This window comes from Epargyreus clarus, unplaced genomic scaffold, assembly GCF_041222505.1.
Source record: "Epargyreus clarus isolate Ecla_fem2 unplaced genomic scaffold, WU_Ecla_fem_2.2 ptg000015l, whole genome shotgun sequence".
Taxonomy (NCBI): Eukaryota; Metazoa; Arthropoda; class Insecta; order Lepidoptera; family Hesperiidae; genus Epargyreus; species Epargyreus clarus.
Window position 1 is genome coordinate 1826374 of NW_027332223.1, and position 22908 is coordinate 1849281.

The window sequence follows — 22908 nt, forward strand, 5'->3', positions numbered from 1 at the left end:
GTAGAAGGAATTTCCGACACAAATATAAATTATAACATAAGCTAATTATGTAGTACACTGTTATGACTGTGTCCTGGATAGATTAAAATAAGGGAAAATATTTATCAGTAAAGACAGACATCAGCTTAATGGATTTATTTATTTTATCGGTACAAATTGTTTCGTTAAATCGAACTATCTATATTATTTCAAGCGGGTGGCATACCAAATGTAGATACTGGAACGAACACAATTCGATTCCGGCATTGTAAAAACATCGTGCTAACCGCAGTTCCGTCTATGTAAATAAATAATAGAACTTCATAGCATCAAATAAATAATCAATACGAGACGTCGAGCCTAATTAAATTTAGCACGCATCAGATCAGAATGAATGACATGACATGAGTGAAAAGTAGACCCAAATAACATAAATCAATAGTTGATTGATGTTCAATATCAGTTTACTTTTTGTGGATTATATTTAAGCGATTCTTTTTTAGTAGATTAATGTTGGTTTTAGAAGAACATTTGCCTAATAAGTTTTACAGGCAGGCATTAATTACCGATTAGGTATCTGTAACATAGCTTTTCAATATTTTCTATCTGCTTAATTAATGTATGATATTATAGATAAGCGTACTTTCCCGTGTAGATACATTTCACACTTTCCGGTTAAATAGACTCGCGATACAATACCACTACAGTCATGGCTATGGTAGATTACGATTTGTTACAGGTGAATGGAATCCCATGTTTACAATATACCTTTTGCCAATAACAAGGCTAATGGTGTCCATAAGTCTAGTCAGTCAATCTGTCAGTCCAACATGGCCTCGCTGCCGACGCACCCGGGTGCGCGCGAAAAATAGCGCTGACATTAGTTTTCCCGCCATTATGTGGGTCAACGCGCGCCCTATTTAGTTCAGTTCAGAAACAATAATATACATTTTGACAGTTATCGGTTTTATATATCCTGTGATGTCTTTGATTTGGTGAATAAAATTAAATGTGGATTAATTGATTATTTACAGGGACGGCACTTCCATTTTTGTGTAATTGAATTACGGTCGTGATTTAACTGCCATTCGTAGTGACCGTATTGGTCAAAAAGTGAAACTAAATGTAACTATTACATTTATTGTATCGTTTATATAAATACCTATAAATCACTTATTGTAATAAAGACAGCTTCACTGATACTTGACATAAGTAGATCTGATACCGACTTAACTATTGGTTGAAGTTAAAAGGAAATCGAACTAAGCAATAACGATGTTTTTTTTTCAAATTATAATTTTTAAATTTGGAAGGCATTTCGTTTGGTTGAGCTTTGTTTAAACGTTGATAAAAAAATCTTTAGAAGATACGACAATTTGGATTAAATTTATGAACCAGTATTATGATGTTAACGACACGACTTAACAATAACGTAATTTATAAACGACCAACTTATTTCAAAAATAGCGTATATTAAATATGTGAGACCTATGATTTAATTAAGATTTAAGTAAGGCACTGGGTAAGGAATGGGTAATAGCAAAGTAGTGTTAATTTAAAAAGGTTTGGCATAAGAAGAATCTTAGAATTCTTTCCAGAATGCTTTGGCCCTTTTACGTTAGGTAGTGATGAACACTTTTTTCTTTTGCTCTAAAGTGCCCTAGTTCTAAAAGTCAAAGAGGATGTTTACAAAGACGACATTTTTTAACCATACAGCTTTGACGAACTATATAGTGGAGCGGCCACTAAATCTACCCGTGACATGTTGAAGGTTCCGGGTTCGATCCTCGGCGGGATAGACCTAAATAATAAATTCAGATTTGGATTAGAGAGCTGACAAAGACTTAGTAAAAACTAGTTAAAATAGATTATGAGAATCATTATTCTAAAATTACCATATTTAAAGACCGGATGATGTAACGCGCTACCCCGGCTCCAGATCACCCCATGCGCCCCATGGCCAAGGAGAGGAAGGACAAGGGTAGACGGAAATATCACGTTCATCAATTAGCTGTCACACCCCTCAAACGTTCGGAAATTATACGTGACATTCGTTCATTTTTGATGAATGATTTTTCTAGGTGCCGATATTTTTTTAACTTACTTCGAAAAGGAGGATGTTCGGCTGTGTGTATTTTTTATTATTTTTGTAAAATTAAGTTTTACATATAAATAAAAAAATAAAACAATATGTTAAATAAATCAACATTATAATCAATTGTCATTGGTATCATAATCAATGTTCTATCGAGAACATTACGGAGAACATTTAAAAATTTGTTTTGCGATATTATTTTTATTTGTCTTTTTTCAGCTATTAAAATGTTTACCGATTCATTTAAGTATTTTAGCTAAGGTGACATAAATTAAGGACATACATGTGAACATACTTACTTATAGTCAAACCACAAAATATTAGTTTTTATTTTGTGGTCAAACTATTTCTACATGCCTATAGTAAAAGAGAGATACAAAATAAAATACACTTCTACACACTAATATTTTCGAATTTAATTATTTTCGAATTTCCCTCGGTCCTAATAATTCTTGATAGATATTTAGCATTTCCTGTCCGTAAGCAGTCCGCCTGATGGTAAGTGGTATCTATCCAGTCTATTATGTTGTAATATCTGGCAGTTTCATAATTTCCCTCGTTGCCAACTCCACCTGCATATGAGTCATGCAACGTGCTTCAGAGCCTACAGAAAGACACGTGATTGGATTAAAGATCATCGACTAAGCAGCATGTTTATCGAATGATCGAAGCCATAATTCTGAAGATCAACTTCTTGAGCTTAAGGTGGCTCCACACGGTCAGATTATACTGATCGGAACAATTAATTGCTTCCGTCATTATTTATGATATCGATATTTCTAGTCTTTCTTTAAGCTAAGACCTAATGAGTAATAACCATTATTTATTATTATTTTTCAGGAATAAAAATACACACGAATACTTTTGCATTACTTTGCAAAAACCTCCTGTGTTTTTATCTTACGCGAAGTTTGTAAGGGTTTAATGTTATTTTATAATTTTTTGCTAAACTAGTAACCTAAAGTATTCATAAATAAGTTTACAATCTAAAATAAACACTGTAAGTAGTCATAGATGCTCCGTGAAAGTTTGATTGCGGTCCGGAGCGAAGCGGAGAGTGTGGAACCAGCCTTAGCAAGTATTTATATAATAAAAGCATCTTACTGAAATGCATTTAACTCTAATTATGTTGGGTTTTGTAAAACAAGCCACTCAGTCGACCTTAGCCCGTCGGCACGATAGCACGTTTATTTTTAAACACAATTTCTTCGATCGTGAACACGGCGGAAGATATTACGTGTAAATAAACGTCTTAGAATATAAAACATAAGAAGATATTGCTCTTGCGCTTACATGTTGAAACAAATTAAGAATAAGTACTAAGAATTAAACGGTATCAACCTAAAATTTAAATAGTAAAATTTTGTTAAAAATTTCGCCTGAAACAATAAAAAAAGTAGTTCATCGTAAAACTAAAAATAATTGCATAAATGATAACAACCAAAAACGAGTTTCGCGTTTAAAAACCAATGAACCGATCTCACTTACAAAAACCAATAAAGAGCCAAAACACAAAAATGGAAGTGGACCGTATTCTGTACATCTTCGGAAGCTTTTCGCGGAAGAAGCAGGACCGCCGTAAATCTGAGCCACCGACGTCACTGAGCGCCGGGAACAGTCCACTACGTCTGCCCAGGACCACTCGCCCCAACAGCCAGGTGGCCATAGCGCCACGGACTTGCGAGAGCAGGAAGTGTAAGATTAAAGAGTGGCAGTGTGGTATTTGCAAGCGGGAGCTGGTCGAGCCGAGGATCCTGAGCTGCTTACACAGCTTCTGCACTAGGTGTCTTCAGGGCTTGCATCAGGAAGGCGAGCCTGAAGCTTGGAGTGAGGTGGATAGAGGTAAGTCGAACATTTTTTGACAGCACCTGCTATCTCTTTTTATGGTCACTGCAGCCCATGACCATTGACCATAGCTATTGCAGTTACAGCTTAATATGTAATGAAGAAGCTTAAGGCTCCTGAAGACTAGGTTGGACGGTACATTTGTAAATATCTGCTACACTTAAGACTGGTTGACTTACATGTTGACTTAAACAGTGCTACTGTAAGGCCGATGTTAGTAGCTATTAGTAGCTAGCTGCTACATTCAAAGCCTATGTGCTTGATAGCACAGGAGGGTGGTTTTCTATGTGTATCGTGTTTGATTGTCTCTTGTTGGTGAAATGTGTTTGAGGAAATCTCAAAAAATATCGGTCTTTAGGGAATACCACAACCACAGACCTGTATTTGTTTTGTACCCAAAACAAACAAGACATTCAAGAAAATCTTTCATGCCGATCTTGTTTATAATTCTGTGCTTTACAATAAAATTAAGAACAATAACTGTTTTAAGATTCACCCCGTAACAATATACCATTATTAAGACAATAAAGTTTTTAAAACGTAAACAAAACATTCATCATTATTTTTAAAACCGTAAGTATCTTATCAGATGCTGTTCTTAAACACCAGTTTAAGAAGTATGAGGAAGATCTCCAAAACTTTACAAATCGAAACTAGATATTAAGAAGGAACATTTTTATGGTGTCTACCAATCTGGTCAGTAATAGTTTATGGTGTATTGTTGATGTCCAATTTAATTGTTCCAAAGCATCTGGCGAGGCTATCAAATGGAGTTATGGGGCGTTAATAGGTCGATACCCATGAATAATGGAGTCCCTTCTTGAACGCCCATTAAATAAACTGGGTTGATTTATTTTAATAGTTCCTGTGATCCATGATGTGTGAATGTGTGATACATTTCTGAAGCAAATATATTTTATGAAAAAATATCTATAGATTCCTAAAAATATTAGGAATATATTTAAGTTAGTTATGAGTCTCACTAAGACTCAGACTCAATGACAATAAGTCAGTTTTTAAAATATACTGACTATTCCCAAATAGACAAATACTAACATATATCACCTGGGTAGAATGATACTTGGCGGCAACATTATCGTGGCTATGAGCATATAAAGTGCTTTCGTTTTAATCGATTTCCTAAAAAGAGGGTCTGGTTCTGTCGCGAAGTATTCGTTTCTACCAATGTTTAAATATTTTAGATCTATAAGTGCGTCAATATCCCATTTTATTAATAATTATTTAAATTTGTTCCTGGTGTACCGAATAGGGAACCATTTGCATGTTAGACCGTTATAGCGACCGCTATCGTATACAGATGTCTCTTGTATTTCGTATAATTGGTGTATTCAATATACACGGGTGTAACCACTGACATGTCTGTGAGTAACACATAAAATTGATCAAGTGTGAAACAGAAGGCCTAGCGAAACGCGGCAACAGAAGCCCTACGACTTAGCCCCTGACCGCCGCCCGCCGGTAATCGGATGTATTAGTCCTAATACGTAGGCTCTCTTCGATAATTCTACCCTTTAGCCTGGAAAATTGAATAACTCTACACCTTTGCGCTAAATAAGGACGACCCTTTTGTGTATAGCAGTTGTTTAAGAAAGAAGGCTATTTTCGTAATATATTTTTCTCAATATTATAAATTCTTCAAAGGAATTTTTAATTTATTTTTGAAATGAGACTAGAATTTACTAACTGCAAAATAATATACCATTCCTTAACTACCAAACTCGCACAAGATAAATGATTCTCATTATTATAACAAATAGGTACCTAATCAAAGGCCCGCTTATACTCGTAGCTGCACTACTAAATACGAATCAATGACAGCGTTAATCAGCCTCTCTATAAACTGACCCATCGTCGGACACCTTCATACCTCCCGACAGGTCCAATTTAAAATCTGTCAAGATCAATACAGCGGTTATGACTAGCGCACCGGGTGGCTGCTATATATAGAACACATTAGAACATTAGTTATGTTCCGGCCGCGGTACGAAATGTTAAATGTTCGAGCAATTTGAGGATTTCCTCCGAGTATTTGCCTCATTTGTTCTCATGAGATGTTGACGGAGGATTGCGATTGTTTGCCAAAGGAAAAAATCGCCATTCTAATTAAATTATGTTTGTAGAGTACAATTGCCTTTAAGTTATGAATTAACAAAACATAATTCCTATTCTATTTTTTCGAAGATAGAATTTTATTTTATTTTTTTATTTCATTTTCTTTCTGAAAACTTACAGCTAGTACATAGCGTAATATGAAATCGTAATACATTAATAGATATTTGTAAGTTTTCACATATAGATTCGGGGATTCGGAATCTCAAGGATCGAAAATGGTTTGTAGAGTACTAATATCTTTAGAAGCTTTCAGGGTTGAAAAACTGGCATAGTACACACCTACCGATAGATATATGCCATGGTATATTCTAAAAACTTTTAAATTTGGCAAATCCAAAAGTGCACGACTCATAATGCTCATTTAATTATGAAATGTAAAAAAAAAAGAAAAAAAAACTTAAGTCGTTCAAATTTAATCATTCGCATTCAGTGACCTACAATCGTCGATTAGAATTAAAAAAAAAAATAACTCAAATGATGGATTTTTTCACAAGTTACAGTGTTTTCAGGTTTCACACATGACGGACAGGAAAATTTTTTGACCTATTTTGGTGTTTTTTTCCAATTCTATTGCAGTAAATCAATTTTTAAAAAGTATGGAATTAATCTCCATTAAATTATCTTGACAATAGTATGCAAAATATCTTGATTCCGTGAACTATCAAGGCTATAATAATAAAAATAGCCGCCAAAATGAAGCGAAAAAAATTTTTCGATCGTAAAGCACTCTCTGATGCTTCGCATCATGAGTCGTGCAATACTTGACTTTTTAGGCTTATAAATTTATTTTATGAAACCAAACCGTAATATTTTAGTGATTCTACTTAAACCTTTTGTATATGGTGAAAAAAATTCAGAGTGCAATTAAAATGCAATTCACAGGAAAAGTCTATTTAGAGACGCAATGTAAAAAAACAGGCACTCATTGCAATTTTTGTTGAGAAAACGCATCTACAGAAGCTTGCTATTTGTTCCTAAAATCCAAGAGTCTGTCGAATTCAACGTTATCCAGATTCGCAATGCGCTTCTGGGAACATGCCGCTCGCGAAATTAGGCACTTGAGCTTGGGTTGCAACGTTATTGGCCGTTTAACTAAAAGCTTTGATCTATCTTGCTTCTACTAAATGTACCTACGGATTAAGAGCAATTAGATACACTACAATACAATCTAATGAATCACGATCACTGGGCTGATTCGTGATTTATGTGTGTACCTGTTTTATGAATATTGGTGATGAATAATACCTATACTTACTCCAAGGTATTTTTTATTTTGGAGTACCTTCCGAGCTTTCCACTTGATGTTAAGTTGTGACTGCTGCTCATAAACATATGTGACTAACATCATATTTAGCTTATAGGTAGCTGACACCGAACAAAGATGCTACTCCTAAAGACTAAGATTGTACATGTACATTTAAGTCCGCCAGCATACACACTCTTTCACCAAAACGCAGACTGCTTCGCACTGGAAACAGCTAGGTGTGGCAATAGTATCGCTCATTGGACGAATCAAACTGGCTTTACCGCCTTTAATTATTACTGTATTCTCAAAATATGTGCGTAATGTTACAAAAACTGGAATAGGCAGAACTAGTTTTTTATTGTCAAACGCTGGCTTATTAAGAATTTAAAAAAACTAATAATTAAAATGAGCAATAAGATTTAGTTACTTACAACTTTCGAAGTAAAGTTCGAACACAAAACAAAAATAGTCTAAGTGTAAAAGTGAAGTAAATGAAAAACAGTGTGTTAGTCTTTTTCTAGAACCTACTAATCTAGATCTAGCGAGAGCAGCATCTCGATCGCATCAACCACTTCGTCTCCGATATCGGTCAAGCGTGGCCTCTTGGTTAAATAATAGCAACGATAAGTTGATGCGAAAACACATTTTCTAAGAGGGAAAATTAGAGGCCACGATACTACATAGGCATACGGAACGGCTAAGATTCCGTGTATTTTTAATGTATTTTTTTAGGATGCACGACGACATCAAAATTGGTTTTAAGGGGTTTGCAAATTTTAGTTTGCTTTCTATATGCAGGTATCACAAAAATAAGTAAATAAAAATAACTCGTTTTTTCTGCTTGCAGAACTTATTGGACTGTATTTCCCTCGGCTTATGCAATGAGGATTTTCCATTTCTATAATATTTGTAACAGGCTCCTTTTAAATCAAAACCCCTTCTGAGGAACCTAAAGGATTTTTTATAATTGCTAAACTCTGAAATAGATATAAAACGAATTTTGAGTATAATTTCGTGTATGTAACATCCAAAACCCTTTACAATATAACGCAGATGCAATAAAACAAATACATTTTAGTTTACGATGTAGCGCGAACGGTTTACAAATAAAAGATTTGTTTAGCTTATAATTCCTGGAAACGGACTGTATATTTGTTCAGCGATTACTTCATTCAAATACGATTTTATAAGGTTCTTTGATTTCCGGAAGATTCATAATGTTAAGTAAATCTTCTGTTAATGATGGTTAATGTACGTTACCTTTGAAGTTTGGATTTCGTAACTTTAAATGTTATTCTTTGGTTTCTGTTTTTGTGTAAACATATGGTTGCATTTTTGTATTCTTCACGTTTTCCTAACAGGTAAACATACGTGAAACTACATCTTTATATAATATATATATATATATATATATATATATATATATTTCTTATGTGCGTGTGTATGTCACTGAACTCCTCCTAAACGACTGGACTGATTTTAATGAAATTTGTTGTGTGTATTTAAGGGGACTTGAGAATGGTTTAGATTCACAATTTAGTCCGTGGGAAAAGGTTTTTTTAATTAATTTTTAATTCGTAAGTAGTTGTTGATTTTGGAATGTTTTACATTGGATTCGACAGACTTCGCTACCATCGCAGTTTCAAATATTCTATCTATTTTTCAAACCCGTAAGTGATAAGGGTTGTTCACCCTTAACATTTTTTTTATTTATATGGCAACACAACGTTTGCCGGGTCAGCTAGCTATACAGGGTGAATTTTTAAAACGGGCCTTCAGGGCTAAATCCGAAACTATAAGGATTAGCGAAAAATGCTGAAAGGAGTTACGAGGCTGATTTTGATAAAAACTAAAACTGCATCATTAGTTTTTTAAAATATCTTTTTCCCTAGCCGGGAATCGAACGAGTTCATTTTAAAAAAAAATACACCCTCTATATTATTCCACCATCTGATAGTGTCGCTTATAAGGAACAAATTCTGGGAAGTAATGTTATGTGACAAATTAAAGGAAAAGGAAAATTTTGAAGAAAATACATATTTTTCCATACATTGCCATACTAATCCTTAAGGATAATACATAACAAATGATTTATGTGTAATTCTTTAGAAACATACGTAAGTCATACCATTGAAGAATTTGTTGGTTAATCAACTAATTATTCGATGTTATAACCGTGACATACGGCTTAGTATGAGTAAGTAATAGTTTGGCAAGTAAATTACCGCCGTTTTTAGGATTTATTTTTTAATAAAAATAGATAAGTGATTAAATAGTAAATTGTTATTGTTTGTTGTTTATAACTACGTTTCAACAGTAAATATAATTTTCTATATCTCTTTGTTTAGTTATCACTCGGGTTTGACTCGAAAAAGACATTCTCGCAAAATGTCAATTTTACATCTGTATTAAACGAAACTCGGCCCATAGCAAGTTATAGTGCCACCAACTTATCTGTTCAGTTGACAGGGTCGCTAGTGCAGCGTCCAATGTTACCATATAATTATATTTGCCTACTGAAGAGGGAGCTCAACAACTTAGAGACCTATGATTTTATCTATTTTACTAGATAAAATATGTAAAAAATATTTAAAAAGATAAATAACCTTCGTAAACATCCTAAAAAAAAAAGAATTAGGTTAATAATGTCAAATTTTAATTCTTAAATGATATTCTAGGACAGGAAAAATAAAAAGTCCAGAATTATTAACTATAATTATTTATATTTTATAAAAATAAAATTTATATTTTATAAAAATAATTATGGTCATGATCTCTAACTTCGAGGGGCTCCACACCAGACATCCCTGAGCGAAATAATGACGATGCGCCTGAGGTGCCTGTGCCAAGTGATTTACATAATTCGTCATCAGAGTCACTTGAATCGCTTTCGCTATCACTATGCAACTTAATAATGAATGGTTCTTCTAAATATCCATCATTGTTCCTGTATTTTTCTTCAATTCTTTTTACGTGGTGACAATAGTTTTTCCACTCTTCTTTTGTTATTTTATCGAATGCATTCTGAATTAACTGGGGCATTTCAGCACTAGATTTACCAACATTTCGCTCAGCGACATTTCTCTTCATTGAACTCCAAACCATCTCGATTGGGTTCAAATCACAGTGGTATGGCGGTAACCTGAGAACAGAATGGCCATGACTTTTTAATAGATTATCTATTTCATATTCAGGAGCTGGTTTATTACGCTTTATTAATTCTTGCAGTTGAGGTTTCGTCATTTGCTCAGAAAATTCTATATTTCTCTCCCTCAGCCACAATTGCATGACAGCCTTAGTGTGGTTTGAATTGGGACATTTATTAACACAAATGCTGTGATAGGGGGCATTGTCCATCACTATAAGAGTATGCTTATGCAGGTTCGGCAGCAATTTCTTAATAGTCCATCTTTTAAAATTATCATTATTCATTTCATCATGGTAGTCACCGCTCTTAGTGTTTGATTTAAACACAAGAAGAGCATTCTCTACAAAACCTTCTTCGCCTCCTGCATGAACTATAATCCACCTATTCCCTTTTGATACTGGCTCCAAATCACCTTCAACATCTGGGCCTTGCCAACATTTGTCAGTTGAGTGAGATGAGTGTATATAGGTCTCATCTAAATAAACGACGGGTTTTTTTTCTCCAGACTCATTCTCACGAATTTTTTGTAAGTATGCAGCCCTCCACGCAGTTATGTCATTACGCTCACATAGCACTTTTCTATTTGTTTTAGTTTTTTTAAAACGAAATCCTATTTTATGCAGCAGTTTTCTAAGTGTTTCACGTTTTGCAGAGAAATCAATTTCTTCTCTAAGTATGTTTAATAATTTTGGTATAGTCGGAATTTCTTTCCTAAATGAATAAAACTCATGAATTTTTCTCCGTATGACGCCAATGTCAAAATCATCAATGTCCAATTTTCCTGTTTTTCTTTCTCTATTCTTACCGGGAGTAGATAGTTTGACATTACTTTCTTCAGCTTTTTTCTTTTCATTCATGAGCTTGTAAACAAATCGTTCGCTTACTCTTGTAGCAAAAATATAAATACATGAAGTATAAAAAAACATTTACTACCAAAAATACTCAGTGACACTTTAACTAAGTAAAATAAAATAACTGAAATATTTACGCGGGACTTTCTATTAATTTTTAATTAACTATCAACACTTCATAGCAACACTAACCTGTCGCAGCTGCGACGCGTTCTGTCACTTTCTCAAACGGTATTTTCGGAGCTAGCAGGCGTTTTTCTTCCCTCATGAAATCTAAAACCTTTAAAATAATGACCCGTGCATCACTTTTGAGAGGCTTAGGCATTTTTAATCACTTATTACAATTATATTCGAATCGAAAAACAAAGAGCACTCACACTTCAAAGAATTGACAGCGGAATGACATTTCAAAATGGCGGTCGGCTTTGTTTTAGTTCCAGATTTGTCTACTGAACAGAAAAGTTGGTGGCACTATAAATCTATTATAATGGTCCTAAAAGTAACCTTAACTAAGTCGGACATAAAAATATAAATTCTTGAAGAACAAAACGTCCATTTCGAACGATTTGAAACATTGAGCCAAAAAATTGTTAATACGCGAAATGTTTAAATTGATGAATGGCGGGAACTTACTGCCAAATTGGCTACTTGACACTTTTTGGGAAAGTGTTGTAATGAATTAGTATACGTATTATATATGCCTTTCATTGATCACTTTTTCGAAAAAAGGGCTATTTATTAATAAAAAACAAAGTTTATTTACGGTGAACGGAACGTCGCGTTAAATCAGGCGGTCAAGTGTCATTTTGTGACGAAACGTCATTATACTGTAAACAAACAACGCTCGGAAGAAAATAGGGAGTTATTTAGCTTTTATAACTAAAATTGAAATAAATGACAAGTTATAAGACGTGTGCAGTGACGATGTGTACAAGTACGATCGCTAAATATCCTAACAAATTTGCTTATACACGTTCCTAAGCCGAAATCTCATAAACGTTAAAAGAACTTGCAGACAGAGGATTCAAACATATAATAGAAGTATTAATGAGAAAAAAGAATAAGGAGTGATTCCTCTACTCTAAATCATCAAACCCGGATGTAATCAGAACAAAACAGCAAGTTAATGTATTCATAAAATATAAAGATGTCTACGATAAGAATAGAGTTAGTTAAGAATAGAATAATATTAGTATTAGTTAAGAATAGAATAAATGAATTAAAAGAAGTCTACGAGAATTCTCTATTTTAAGGCCTCATTCTGTAATTAATAAGAAACAAACTATTTCGATGACTGAGTTATTATTACTTGTGCACGGATTGACTTACAGGACTGTATAATTAAAAATACATGATTTGCTAATTTTAATCTTTTATTAACCGACTGCTTTGTTTGTTAGGTTTATATGGGTCTATTATTCCGGACACACCGTAAAACTTTTGTATATATTTATCATTATATGTTACATTTACAATATTTACTACAGATAACCTCAAAGCATTTTGAAGCTGTTATTTTCTTGTATATTGAAGCTCTTGCTAAGCTGAATTTTTGTGCTGCTTGAGTGTGTACTTTCTTCATTTTTTAAATTATTTTCTGTAACAACTAGATATATATTTTTTATCATTGTCATTTTGAGAAATCTGTAATGCAAATAACAGCAACTGTATGGTCATTTTCCTTCCTTCATCTTGTTGGGTAGGTTACTCAAGTAAAGAACTACTATTTCCCATTTCCTTTACTTTATGTACTTCAGAGTGCTGACCACCTTTGAAACTTTTGGTTCCTCACTTTCTATGACTCCACATTAAAAATGCTACTGCATGTTTGCTGCATCCTTGGGAGGCAGGACAGTCATCACATTTAATAATACTTTGTTTTTCATATACAGTCATGGACACTGAGCATGACTTTTGATGTACCTTGTATTCAGGACAACTTTTACTTTTCATGAAACACAAACTTGCCTGCCTCTTAAACTGCACATACCCTATAGCGTCGTCACTATACGACTGTCGCGAAGATCTGAAAATATAAATATAATCAATAAATAACCTTAAAGCAGTTCGCATAAGAATATAAGTATAGTTTAAAAAGCTTGATAATCACTTAAAGACAACCTTTCTTCTATCGGAAATCGGTTAAGAAATGTTTTAACTGCCCGAAATGATAAAATGTAAATATAAAGAATATTTTACTTACGTTGTTTATTTGTGATTTCCATAGGTTATTTCACGGAAGTTTTTGTATTCATTTTTATTTATTGCATTGTATATCTTCTTTAAGCAGATTCACGCTATCAGCTTTAATATACTGTGGATTCATTTCGGTTCACAACATAAATTCAACCAACTCTAACAGCAAACGATATCATTTTTATTTGTCTTGTTTATTATGCATGTGGTGACGTCACATGGTGTTTAAGGCAGCACTGTCGCCGTTTTGGGATTTAAAATCCACAGATAAAAAATCGAAAATTTATTTTAAAAAATTAAAATACTTAGAACGTATTAAAAATTAAACTAAATACTCCATAATTTATGTTTACTTATAAGCTAACATATTGGATATATTTCATATTTTATTGTTAAAACTGTCAAGTACCCAATTAATATAAAAAATATGTATTTTCTTAAAATTGAGGCTTTTCCTTTAGTTTGTCATTTATCATTACTTCCCAGATTTTGATCCTTATAAGCAACACTATCAGATAGTGGAATAATATAGAGGGTGTATTTTATTTCAAAATGAACTTGTTCGATTCCCGGCTAGGGAAAAAGTTATTTTAAAAAAGTAATGATGCAGTTTTAGTTTTTATCAAATTCGGCCTCGTAACTCCTCTCAGCATTTTTGGCTAATCCTTATAGTTTCGGATTTGGCCCTGAAGGCCCGTTTTAAAAATTCACCCTGTATAATGTAACTGCAATCTCGAAGCTATATAATGTAACTAAAATCTATATAATGTAACTGTCGTCGTGTCGCTACTCTTAAACCATCAGCATCCTCCTCCTTGCGTCTGTCCTCAATGCTGTGGGTCGTGGATCACCTTATCCCGGATTATATTGCGCCAACGGTACCGGTTCCATCAGCATAAGAGTTCGCTATTAATACCATTACGGTAACTACACAAATTACCACAATCATCAGATAGTTCTACCCTATATTAGGTAATTTGAAGAACCGCGTGAAGTAGTCACCATACCGCTATAATACACATAAGGTTCCAGGTCAATCCCGGCCAGAAACTTACGAATATATAATTATGTTTTAGGTCTGAGTGTTTTTGTATATTCACGTCACCCATGACACTGTATCTTAGTTCGAAAGATTTTAGTTTATTAATGAATATGAGCCCGTGAAATTACAGAATGTGGCCTGTCAGGTGAATCACGCGAGGCTGGCTATTTACAGTTCTGCATCGGATGTAATGAGTAACCCGCGCGTCTTCCGCACCGCAAATAGAGTGGCCGGAGCTGCGATTGCCAATGTTGATTGTCAGCTGTTTGGACATCCTTACGTATTATAGAAGCTTTTACCAGCGGGTACGCTCGCGGTCAGAGGTTTCAATCTAAGATCTATCCTTCGGGAATTGTACTTTTTAAAGGATAAAAGGTGCCCTTTTTTGAACCCCTGACAATGTGTGTATAAAATTACATGACAATCGGCTATGTCCTTAAGGCGTGAAAGTATAATAAACAAACAAATAAACTCGCATTCGGATTTAGAAAACTAAGGATTAGGATAACATCTCCCAATATGTCGGTGTCCGTTTGTGATTAGTTATAACTCGAGAACCACAGAATTGTTTTCAGTGTAGAAATGTTATCTAGGTTTTAGGCTACATTTGATTTATATTGATAGCTTTGGATGTTAGTAGTAACGATTTCAATTTATTTCTGAATAAAACATGTGGCTCGCAGCAAGCTTCTTACGCAGCGATTGAAATGCAGTGACATCCAGGATGTCTGCCGGATGAGGGTAAAGAATAGAGAAAACATAAAATTAGCAATAAGTAGGACAGATGTAACACATTACTGCTTCTGAGTTTAAGTTGGAACCTCTTACACGCTTTAAACCAGAATAAAGTAAAAAGGTAGTTTTACATCGCTATTTTAAGGCAGAAATTGTTATGGTAAGTATGTCAGCACATTTACTACTAGTTCTAAAATCTCTTTTTATTTCCAGCTTCCCCACATTTGGACCCCAGTGTATCCAGATCAGCGTCTGTTGCTGGATCAGCCGGTTCGGGGTACGAGAGTGACCTTCGGCGTTCAGGCTCGGAGGGCAGTTGCAACCACGCACCACCACCCACACACCATCGATATGGAATCGTTACTAGAAAGGTTATTTTGTGCCTATCAAGATGATTGATTGTTGATTTACTTATTAGTTGTTTATCAATAAGGTGGGCGTATGGTGCTAATCATAAATCAATCAAATAACACTAATCTAGACCAGAATAGCACAATGTGCACATTTTGAATGAAGGTCGAAACTAGCGATTAATGGATAGATCCTGCAAAAGATAGCTAGAAATATCTATGTACATGCTTTTATTTTTAAACTTAATGTTTTAAATTATATCTTTGCTTCCTTGTATGATACAAGGAAGCAAAGATTATACACATCGAACAGACATACTATGAAAAGTTAGGTAGAAAAATATTTAGTATCCATTCAAGTAGAATAGGTATAGGTAAGTACTTCAAAGTTAATAATTTTGTAAATTTACCTTGTCCAGGTATCAGGCAAGAATGTCCAGTTCATCCTGTGTCCGATTTGCGGAGGGGAGACCCAGTTGCCCCTGGGCGGAGTATCCGCCCTACCACTCAACTATGTGATGCTGAGGAAGATCGCCACCAACCAGGATGGTGGTCGGGCCAGCATCCTCTGCGATCTCTGTACCACTGATATAAAGGTAGATACGACTTTTTATCTTTTAGAATAGAACAATAGTAGGGAAATAAAAAAGTCTTTGGTGCCAAGAAATATATTGTTTATGTTAAATACCTACTATTTACTTAATTAATAAAATTATTATCTTTTACAGTAGGTAGCTAAAAAAACAACAAAAAATTGAAATTTTACAAAAAATTATAAAATCTTGAAAAAAAAAACTTATAAGTATCAAATCAATAAGTACTTGGGTATTCATATCAGGCAAATATAATAAATAATACTAGAAATCTGATTTGAGAAAGTAAGCTTTCATATTATTTTGGCCTGTTAAAAATACCAAAATAAGTTGAATTGTACAAAAATATCACGTTCACGTGTGTGCCACCGTAACTGATGTCTTTCCAAATAAGTATTTTTGAAAAATACCCATTCGTTACGTTCCGCCACATTTGCCGTTTAACTTTTGAATGTTGTGAAGGAATTTTTCCTATTAGTTTACGCTATTTTTGTCGTAGTTATTATTAAGATTTTGAGAGATTTATGTTCATCAGAATAGTGTATTTTATTGTATTTGAAAGTTACGTAGATACACTGCAAACTTTTAATGCCGGGACGTAGGTAGGTATGCAATTCAACGGTGATTTGATCCATAAACATTTTCTCCGTAGGCGATATCAAGTTGTCTTTTTTGACGGTATTTTTCACACAGTATTAAAACAAAAAATATATAAAAAGTTGTTGAATCATAACAACACGCCATCGGTCGTGCTGAAATATGCCAAACCATTTTGATTTCCTTGGTACAGCAGTGACAGGTGACCATGTGGGCTAGCTAATGATAATGAATTCACGTTATTTCCAGGCGGAAAGCCGTTGCAGTCAATGTTTGGTCAGCGTATGCTCGTCATGTGGAGACGCGCACGGCAGGCAAAAAGGCAACGCCAGACACGCGCTGCTGCCCATTGACGTACCCGCGAGGTTCTGCAGCCAACACCCGAAAGTTGAGCTTAGCGTGTACTGCGCTAGTTGTCAGCAGGTGAGGAAGTATTCTCTTCCAGGAAAAGTCCGACAAGCAAAAAAATGGGGACTGAATCAACAAATCATATCTGACAACGTATTTGAGATGAGACAGAATGACTGAGCTGTTACTTATCTACGCTCTGTAGATACAGACTTACAGACCATCGCACGGTTTACAATACGCTCATGGTATTTCAAACAAAAAAAAAATAGTTATCTTACGACAGTTTTGAGATAAACTACATCTTCATCTGATTTTAAGTCAAGAATATCTGGCCTTTTGATTTCACACGATTAAACGTTATTCTTTTTGACTAATTCTTCTTAACTTGAAGCTACTATAATAGATACAAATATCTATAATTTGTCAGTATTGTAACTGGAACCTATAGCTCATCACTGCAATAGGATAATACTTACTGAAGAAGGTAAACATTTGTAATCAATCCTTGATTTCCAAACAGGTAGTATGCAGAGACTGTTGCCTAGTCTCGCACACGGGGCATGCCCTCGCGAACGCGTCCCGTGCGGCCGCGGAACGCGTGCGGCAGCTCACCGACGCGTGCGAGCGTGCCAAGCACGTGCCCGAGAACGTGGAGCGTGCCACCAGGATCCTCAGCGTACAAGCTATGGAGGTTGATGTAAGGAAATGGATTTATCTAAGCATTTCGTAATCCAGGTGAAAATATTTATTAAAGGGTATTCGAAACGTGAAACTACAGACGTATTTTACGTATTGCTCTTCGTGAAATAAAGTCTAAAAGTGCTGCAAAATCAATTACCAAAGAAATTGTAAAAACTACTAGGTACTTATTTTTTTCTTGACTCTAGCTCGTGAAAGTAGATCGAAGTATATAGGCTGAGAAATACTCTTTGACCGCATAATTTACGTTTAATTTCGCAACCCGAGTTGAAGCTACAGAGAGTAAGTCGAGCATAATCACAGACCTTTCTGTTATCATAATCTTCTAATTCTGAACAAGATCTTCAAAGCAGTTAGGACATGGCCTACGTTCATACGTAAGTTTATTTAGGTCTACGTCTAGGTCTAGGTTTGCTCTATTTTAGCCACGAATATTAGGAGCAAAACAAAAGCATTTTTTTCGTCATGGCTCAAGTCATCCAATCATCCTTTCCAGACCCAAGCATCCCGCGTAGAAGCCGAAGTCCGCACCTGGGCGGAGCAGTACCGCAAGGCGGTGGAGGCGCACGGGCGCGCGCTGTGCTCGGCGGCGGTGCGCGCGCGCTGCTTGTACCGCCAGAAGGTGGAGGAGAAGACCGCGGAGCTGGAGGAGCGCGCCGAGTACGCGGTGGAGGCTGTGAAGTTTGCTGAGGAGGTATGGTGACGTAGCTGATGTTGTATATTTTCTTTGTTAATGTGTTTCTGTCAATATGTTTCTGTCTTTAAATATGACCCTGGAAGTTGAAGAAGTTGAAGGAAGGAGCACCTGACATCTTTATCGTCGAAGTCGAAAGTGATGATTTGACCTAATTATCTGCAAACTCACATAGGATGTTATGAAGAACTACAGTTGGTTAGGTATTTGTTTAGCTGATGAGGTATACTTGGTGACTTGGTACTCAATAAAACTTCTGATGATGAAATTCGGAGATGATCTAAATTTAACGATATAGCTCTCAAAATTAACACACTGAAATGGCAGGAAGAGAGTACGGAAGAGTTGCTACTTTTAGGAAAGAAACGACCACGTTGTCTTCGTACAATGAAGACTTGAAGAAAAAAGCGGGAAAACTTTCGATTCAGAACGCAGGGGTTTATTGAAGGACCACAAATTGTGTCTTTATCTAAGCACACATATTTAGTAGTAACCCCCTGGAACCCAGAATTTCTGCCGAATTGGTAATCATTGCACATTGTACTTTCCAGCTTCTCGCGGAGGGCAAGGAAGACGAGGTGCTGTCCTTGAGCGGGCCGGTGCTGCGGCGGCTGGAGCGGCTGACGGAGCTGCAGCCGCTGTCGGAGCCGCCGCGCTGCGACCTGCGCTTCGCGGCCGCCGCGCCCGCGCCGCACGACGCCACGCTGGTCGGCCGCCTGCTGACACACGCGCCGGACCCCGACCAGTGCGTGCTCAACACGGAAGGTGAGGGATGCGGGTACTGACCCTGAGGGGCCGGTGCTGCTCAACAGGGAAGGTGAGGGATGCAGGTGCTGACTCTGAGCGGGCCGGTGCTGCTCAACACGGAAGGTGAAGGAGACGAGGAGCTGCCCTGAGCGGGCCGGTGCTGCTCAACACGGGAGGTTCGTAGTTTTGATGACTTCAGGAGTTTTCGCCCATAAAATTGTCATTCAACATAAAAAATCTGTTTATAATTTGTTCGCTTGTGAAACGACCGTCCTCGACACGTGCAGTACAGAAAAAAATATTACTTGTATTTAGACGCCGTGCAGTTTTCCAAGAAGTAAGAACAAACTTTTTCGCGTGGTCACTGAAAGCAATTTTACACCAGAAGCAATCTGAAGAAATTCACGTTTCGTATTTGTATTTTTGTCGCAGGACTTCAAGACTTATTAGTGAACTGCCACCACGAAGCTGTTCTGGAACTGCGCGATAGCAGCGGCGAACGGCTTTGGTGTGGGGGTGAACAAGTTAGTTTTTTAATTATTGAAACTTTTTTTACCGAAAAGGAGATTTTTTTTATTTTTCTTATGATTTATTGCCATACACATGAAAAAGAACAGACTACAGATACATAATAAATATTTTTGACATACATGTAATGGGGCAATAGGATCAGCTTTAGCTAACGCGGGATAGAAACCCCGCGGATCGCTGTTTTTCAGCCGTTCCCTAATCCCAAAGATTTTATTCGGGAGTAAAAAGTAAGCTATCCCCGTTTACCAACAGATAAATCTTAATAAAATGTCGATCTACAAAAACAAACAAAAATATAATAATAATAACAATTTACTTAAGGTCCAAGAATTTTGCATTTGTGTAAGGGGTTTTGGGGGTGGCAGGTCGTTCCAAATTCTCGCGAACATGAAACATCCTCTATATTTCGTAGTTTTGTATGCTGGTATTTGCAAGAGGGTTTGTGCGTTAGAGATTTGCAGTAAAGTTATGTGTCATGTAGGTTGCAGGCTATTACCGGCGGCGGGACTCCAGCGCTCGGCCGGCAGCAGCGCGCGTGACTGACGCGGGCGACGGCACGTACCGCGTGCAGGTGACGCCGCCCAGCCCCGGCGCCTACCTGCTGGCCATCACGCTCAACAACACGCCCATCAAGGTACAGCGGAGAACGGCAAGTTTCGCCTGAGAATGGATGTGACGGTTGCACAATTTTTGTTTGGGAGGGAGCAGGATCCGGCCAAAATAAGTCGTTTTTCTGAAACTTTGCCCCTAAAAGGTCTTGCCCCTAAAAGATGGAATTAAGTACATGATTGTGGATTTTAAAAGCTCTAGCCACTGTCATTTATACTTAGTGAGGTCTAGCCAGACTGACATATCTGGAAATCACATTACACATAAATTATCGCAATACATGTAAATTAATTTAAGTAAGTTGAACCTGCACAGCCTCAGCAGTTCAACTAACACCTTGTAACGCTTCCTTTAATATCACAACACGATGTTAAAATTTGAAACGACATAAATGGAACAGGTGACATCTAGCGGTACAATTTTGCCGCCCTACGCTGATGCAGGGCGGCCTTCAAGTTGAAGCCACATGAATAATTTAAGTTGAATATCTTTAACATTACAACTTAATTTTTGTACAGGATCGACGTTGCTCGGTCCTTATAAACTACTTCATTAAAGAGTACTAACACACCTTTGATTAAGTCTAGATAAGATAAGATACCTACCTGAGCTTTTCGAGGCGTTTCAACTTAGTCCTCAGGGGTAGGAACACATCTGTGGCCAACCTCAGATAGGAATATCTAATCCTATCTGGGGTCGATTACAGATCTCCTGCAGTTGATTACAGATGGGCGGCAGTAGGAACTTACCATCAGGTGGATTGGATGTTCGTCTGCTACTCCTATATTGTAAAAATTTTCCAAGATCCATACCCAATATTAATATAGAAATGTTAACCTCCCAGGGCAGTCCGTTCGCGTGTGCGGCGCGCGTGCACAAGGCGCACAGCGGGCAGTTCCACTGCTGCGCGTTCTGCTCGTCCGGCGGCGCGCGCGACGCCACCTGCGGCTGCGGCTCCTCCATGGGACAAGGTTACAAGGGTGCGTGGCTGTTTGTAAACGTTGCTTGTCCTTGGGATGGGTGTAGGCTTCATGGGCGCTGGCTACAATGGTGTGTGGCTGGTGGGTTGTTTGCTGGCGTTGTTGTAGCACAGGATGGGTGTAGACACGGTTGTGCTGATAGGGAAAGGTAGTGGACCTAAAGGTTTCCTTGTGAGATTCCTTGTTGTATTACGTGAGCTGGTCCATAAGATGGGTGTAGGGTTGGTTGTGCTAATAGGGAAGAGTTGTGGACCTAAAGATTTCCTTGTGGGACTCCTTGTTGTATTACGTTGTTGGTCCACGGGATGGCTGTTGGGTTAGTTGTGCTAATAGGGAAAGGTAGTGAACCTAAAGGTTTCCTTGTGGAACTCCTTGTACTATTTGAAAATTGTAAAGTGTTTAGTTTTTATACGGTGACTTAATATTATACTGTTCTGCCATTACAAGTTATTGTTATATGTTGTTATTGCAGTTATTATTTGTGCGTATGCACAAAGTGCGAACTATTCATATCTGTAGAACTACAATGTCCTATTATTTTACACAGGGTGTAAGCTATCCTATTTTATTTAGTTAGTCACAATGTTTTGTTGTTCTATGCATGCTGTGATTTGTGAGCTTATAAATTAAAACATTGTTCCGTTTATTTAAGCTGGATGTATATAGCTACAGAGTACACGTTTCGTCACTTATGTCAGGTATCTCCTTAGTAACTTTCTACAATGTTCTGTAGTTTCACGAAAAGCGCGAACTAATCCTGTTCACTCCTACTCCTTGCGCAAAGCAAAGACATAATCACAATATTCCTTCTTCCTTCCTCCTACACCTTGATTCCGAGCAAAGTTCTAGTTATCTTCCCATAAAACTATAATATTCTTCCCTAGGTTGCGGACACGGGCACGCGGGCTGGCCGGGCGCGCGGCACTGGTCGTGCTGCGGCAACACGCGCCGCCGCTCGCACTGCGCGCCGCCCGCTAGGAACAAACTCTACCAGTTCTCGCTGTAGACTCTACGCTACTCTACACTACGCTATATTGTGTGATAATAATAATATACAGTGTTAAACTAAGCTTGTGTTTTATTTCCGATATGAAAGAATTTTATGTACCTACTACTTATTGAGGTAGAGTATGCGCCAAACATCTAATCCGCTCTGAATATAGAAATGGATCGCGTCGCCATAGCAAATTGTATGACTAAACCTGCTCTCAACAACTTCAGAGCGGACTAACAGTTTGGCGCGAACTAAAAAAATAGAGATAAAACTGAAATTTTTTGATGAACGTCAACATAAATTTTCAATTGTTTAAAAATACATTTGCATATAAGGAGGTCCGCTAAAACTGACTCACATGTTCATTCATCATTAATTTGACTTCATAATTTTAGTGTCTTAAATTTTAGTATGAGTTATCAATGTTAGGTAATGTTATACAGGGTGAATTTTTAAAACGGGCCTTCAGGGCCAAATCCGAAACTATAAGGAT

The 22908-nt window shown here is 36.7% G+C and overlaps 1 protein-coding gene and 1 long non-coding RNA gene across 2 annotated transcripts; one reads left to right on the forward strand and one right to left on the reverse strand.

The window, feature by feature from the left end:
* The first annotated feature begins 789 nt into the window (after positions 1-789).
* LOC140748369 (E3 ubiquitin-protein ligase TRIM45) lies at positions 790-22434 on the forward strand. The gene is made up of 12 exons (XM_073081230.1): positions 790-974; positions 3627-3916; positions 15484-15641; positions 16040-16216; positions 17060-17233; positions 17682-17858; positions 18357-18554; positions 19106-19319; positions 19734-19825; positions 20314-20466; positions 21286-21421; positions 22306-22434. The coding sequence occupies exons 1-12, from the start codon at positions 961-963 to the stop codon at positions 22425-22427; spliced, it is 1905 nt and encodes a 634-aa protein (XP_072937331.1). The 5' UTR covers positions 790-960; the 3' UTR covers positions 22428-22434.
* LOC140747865 (uncharacterized) lies at positions 12653-13909 on the reverse strand. Its single transcript, XR_012102907.1, has 2 exons — positions 13501-13909; positions 12653-13323 (listed from the first exon to the last, which is right to left on the reverse strand). It is a non-coding gene; the product is annotated as an uncharacterized LOC140747865 (long non-coding RNA).
* Positions 22435-22908: the final 474 nt, after the last annotated feature.

Excerpts from the sequence above, each read along its gene's own strand:
- LOC140748369 (XM_073081230.1), top strand. Across the intron at positions 3,917-15,483 it reads TTGGAGTGAGGTGGATAGAG|CTTCCCCACATTTGGACCCC; the intron begins GTAAGTCGAACA and ends TTTTATTTCCAG. Across the intron at positions 16,217-17,059 it reads TCTGTACCACTGATATAAAG|GCGGAAAGCCGTTGCAGTCA; the intron begins GTAGATACGACT and ends CGTTATTTCCAG.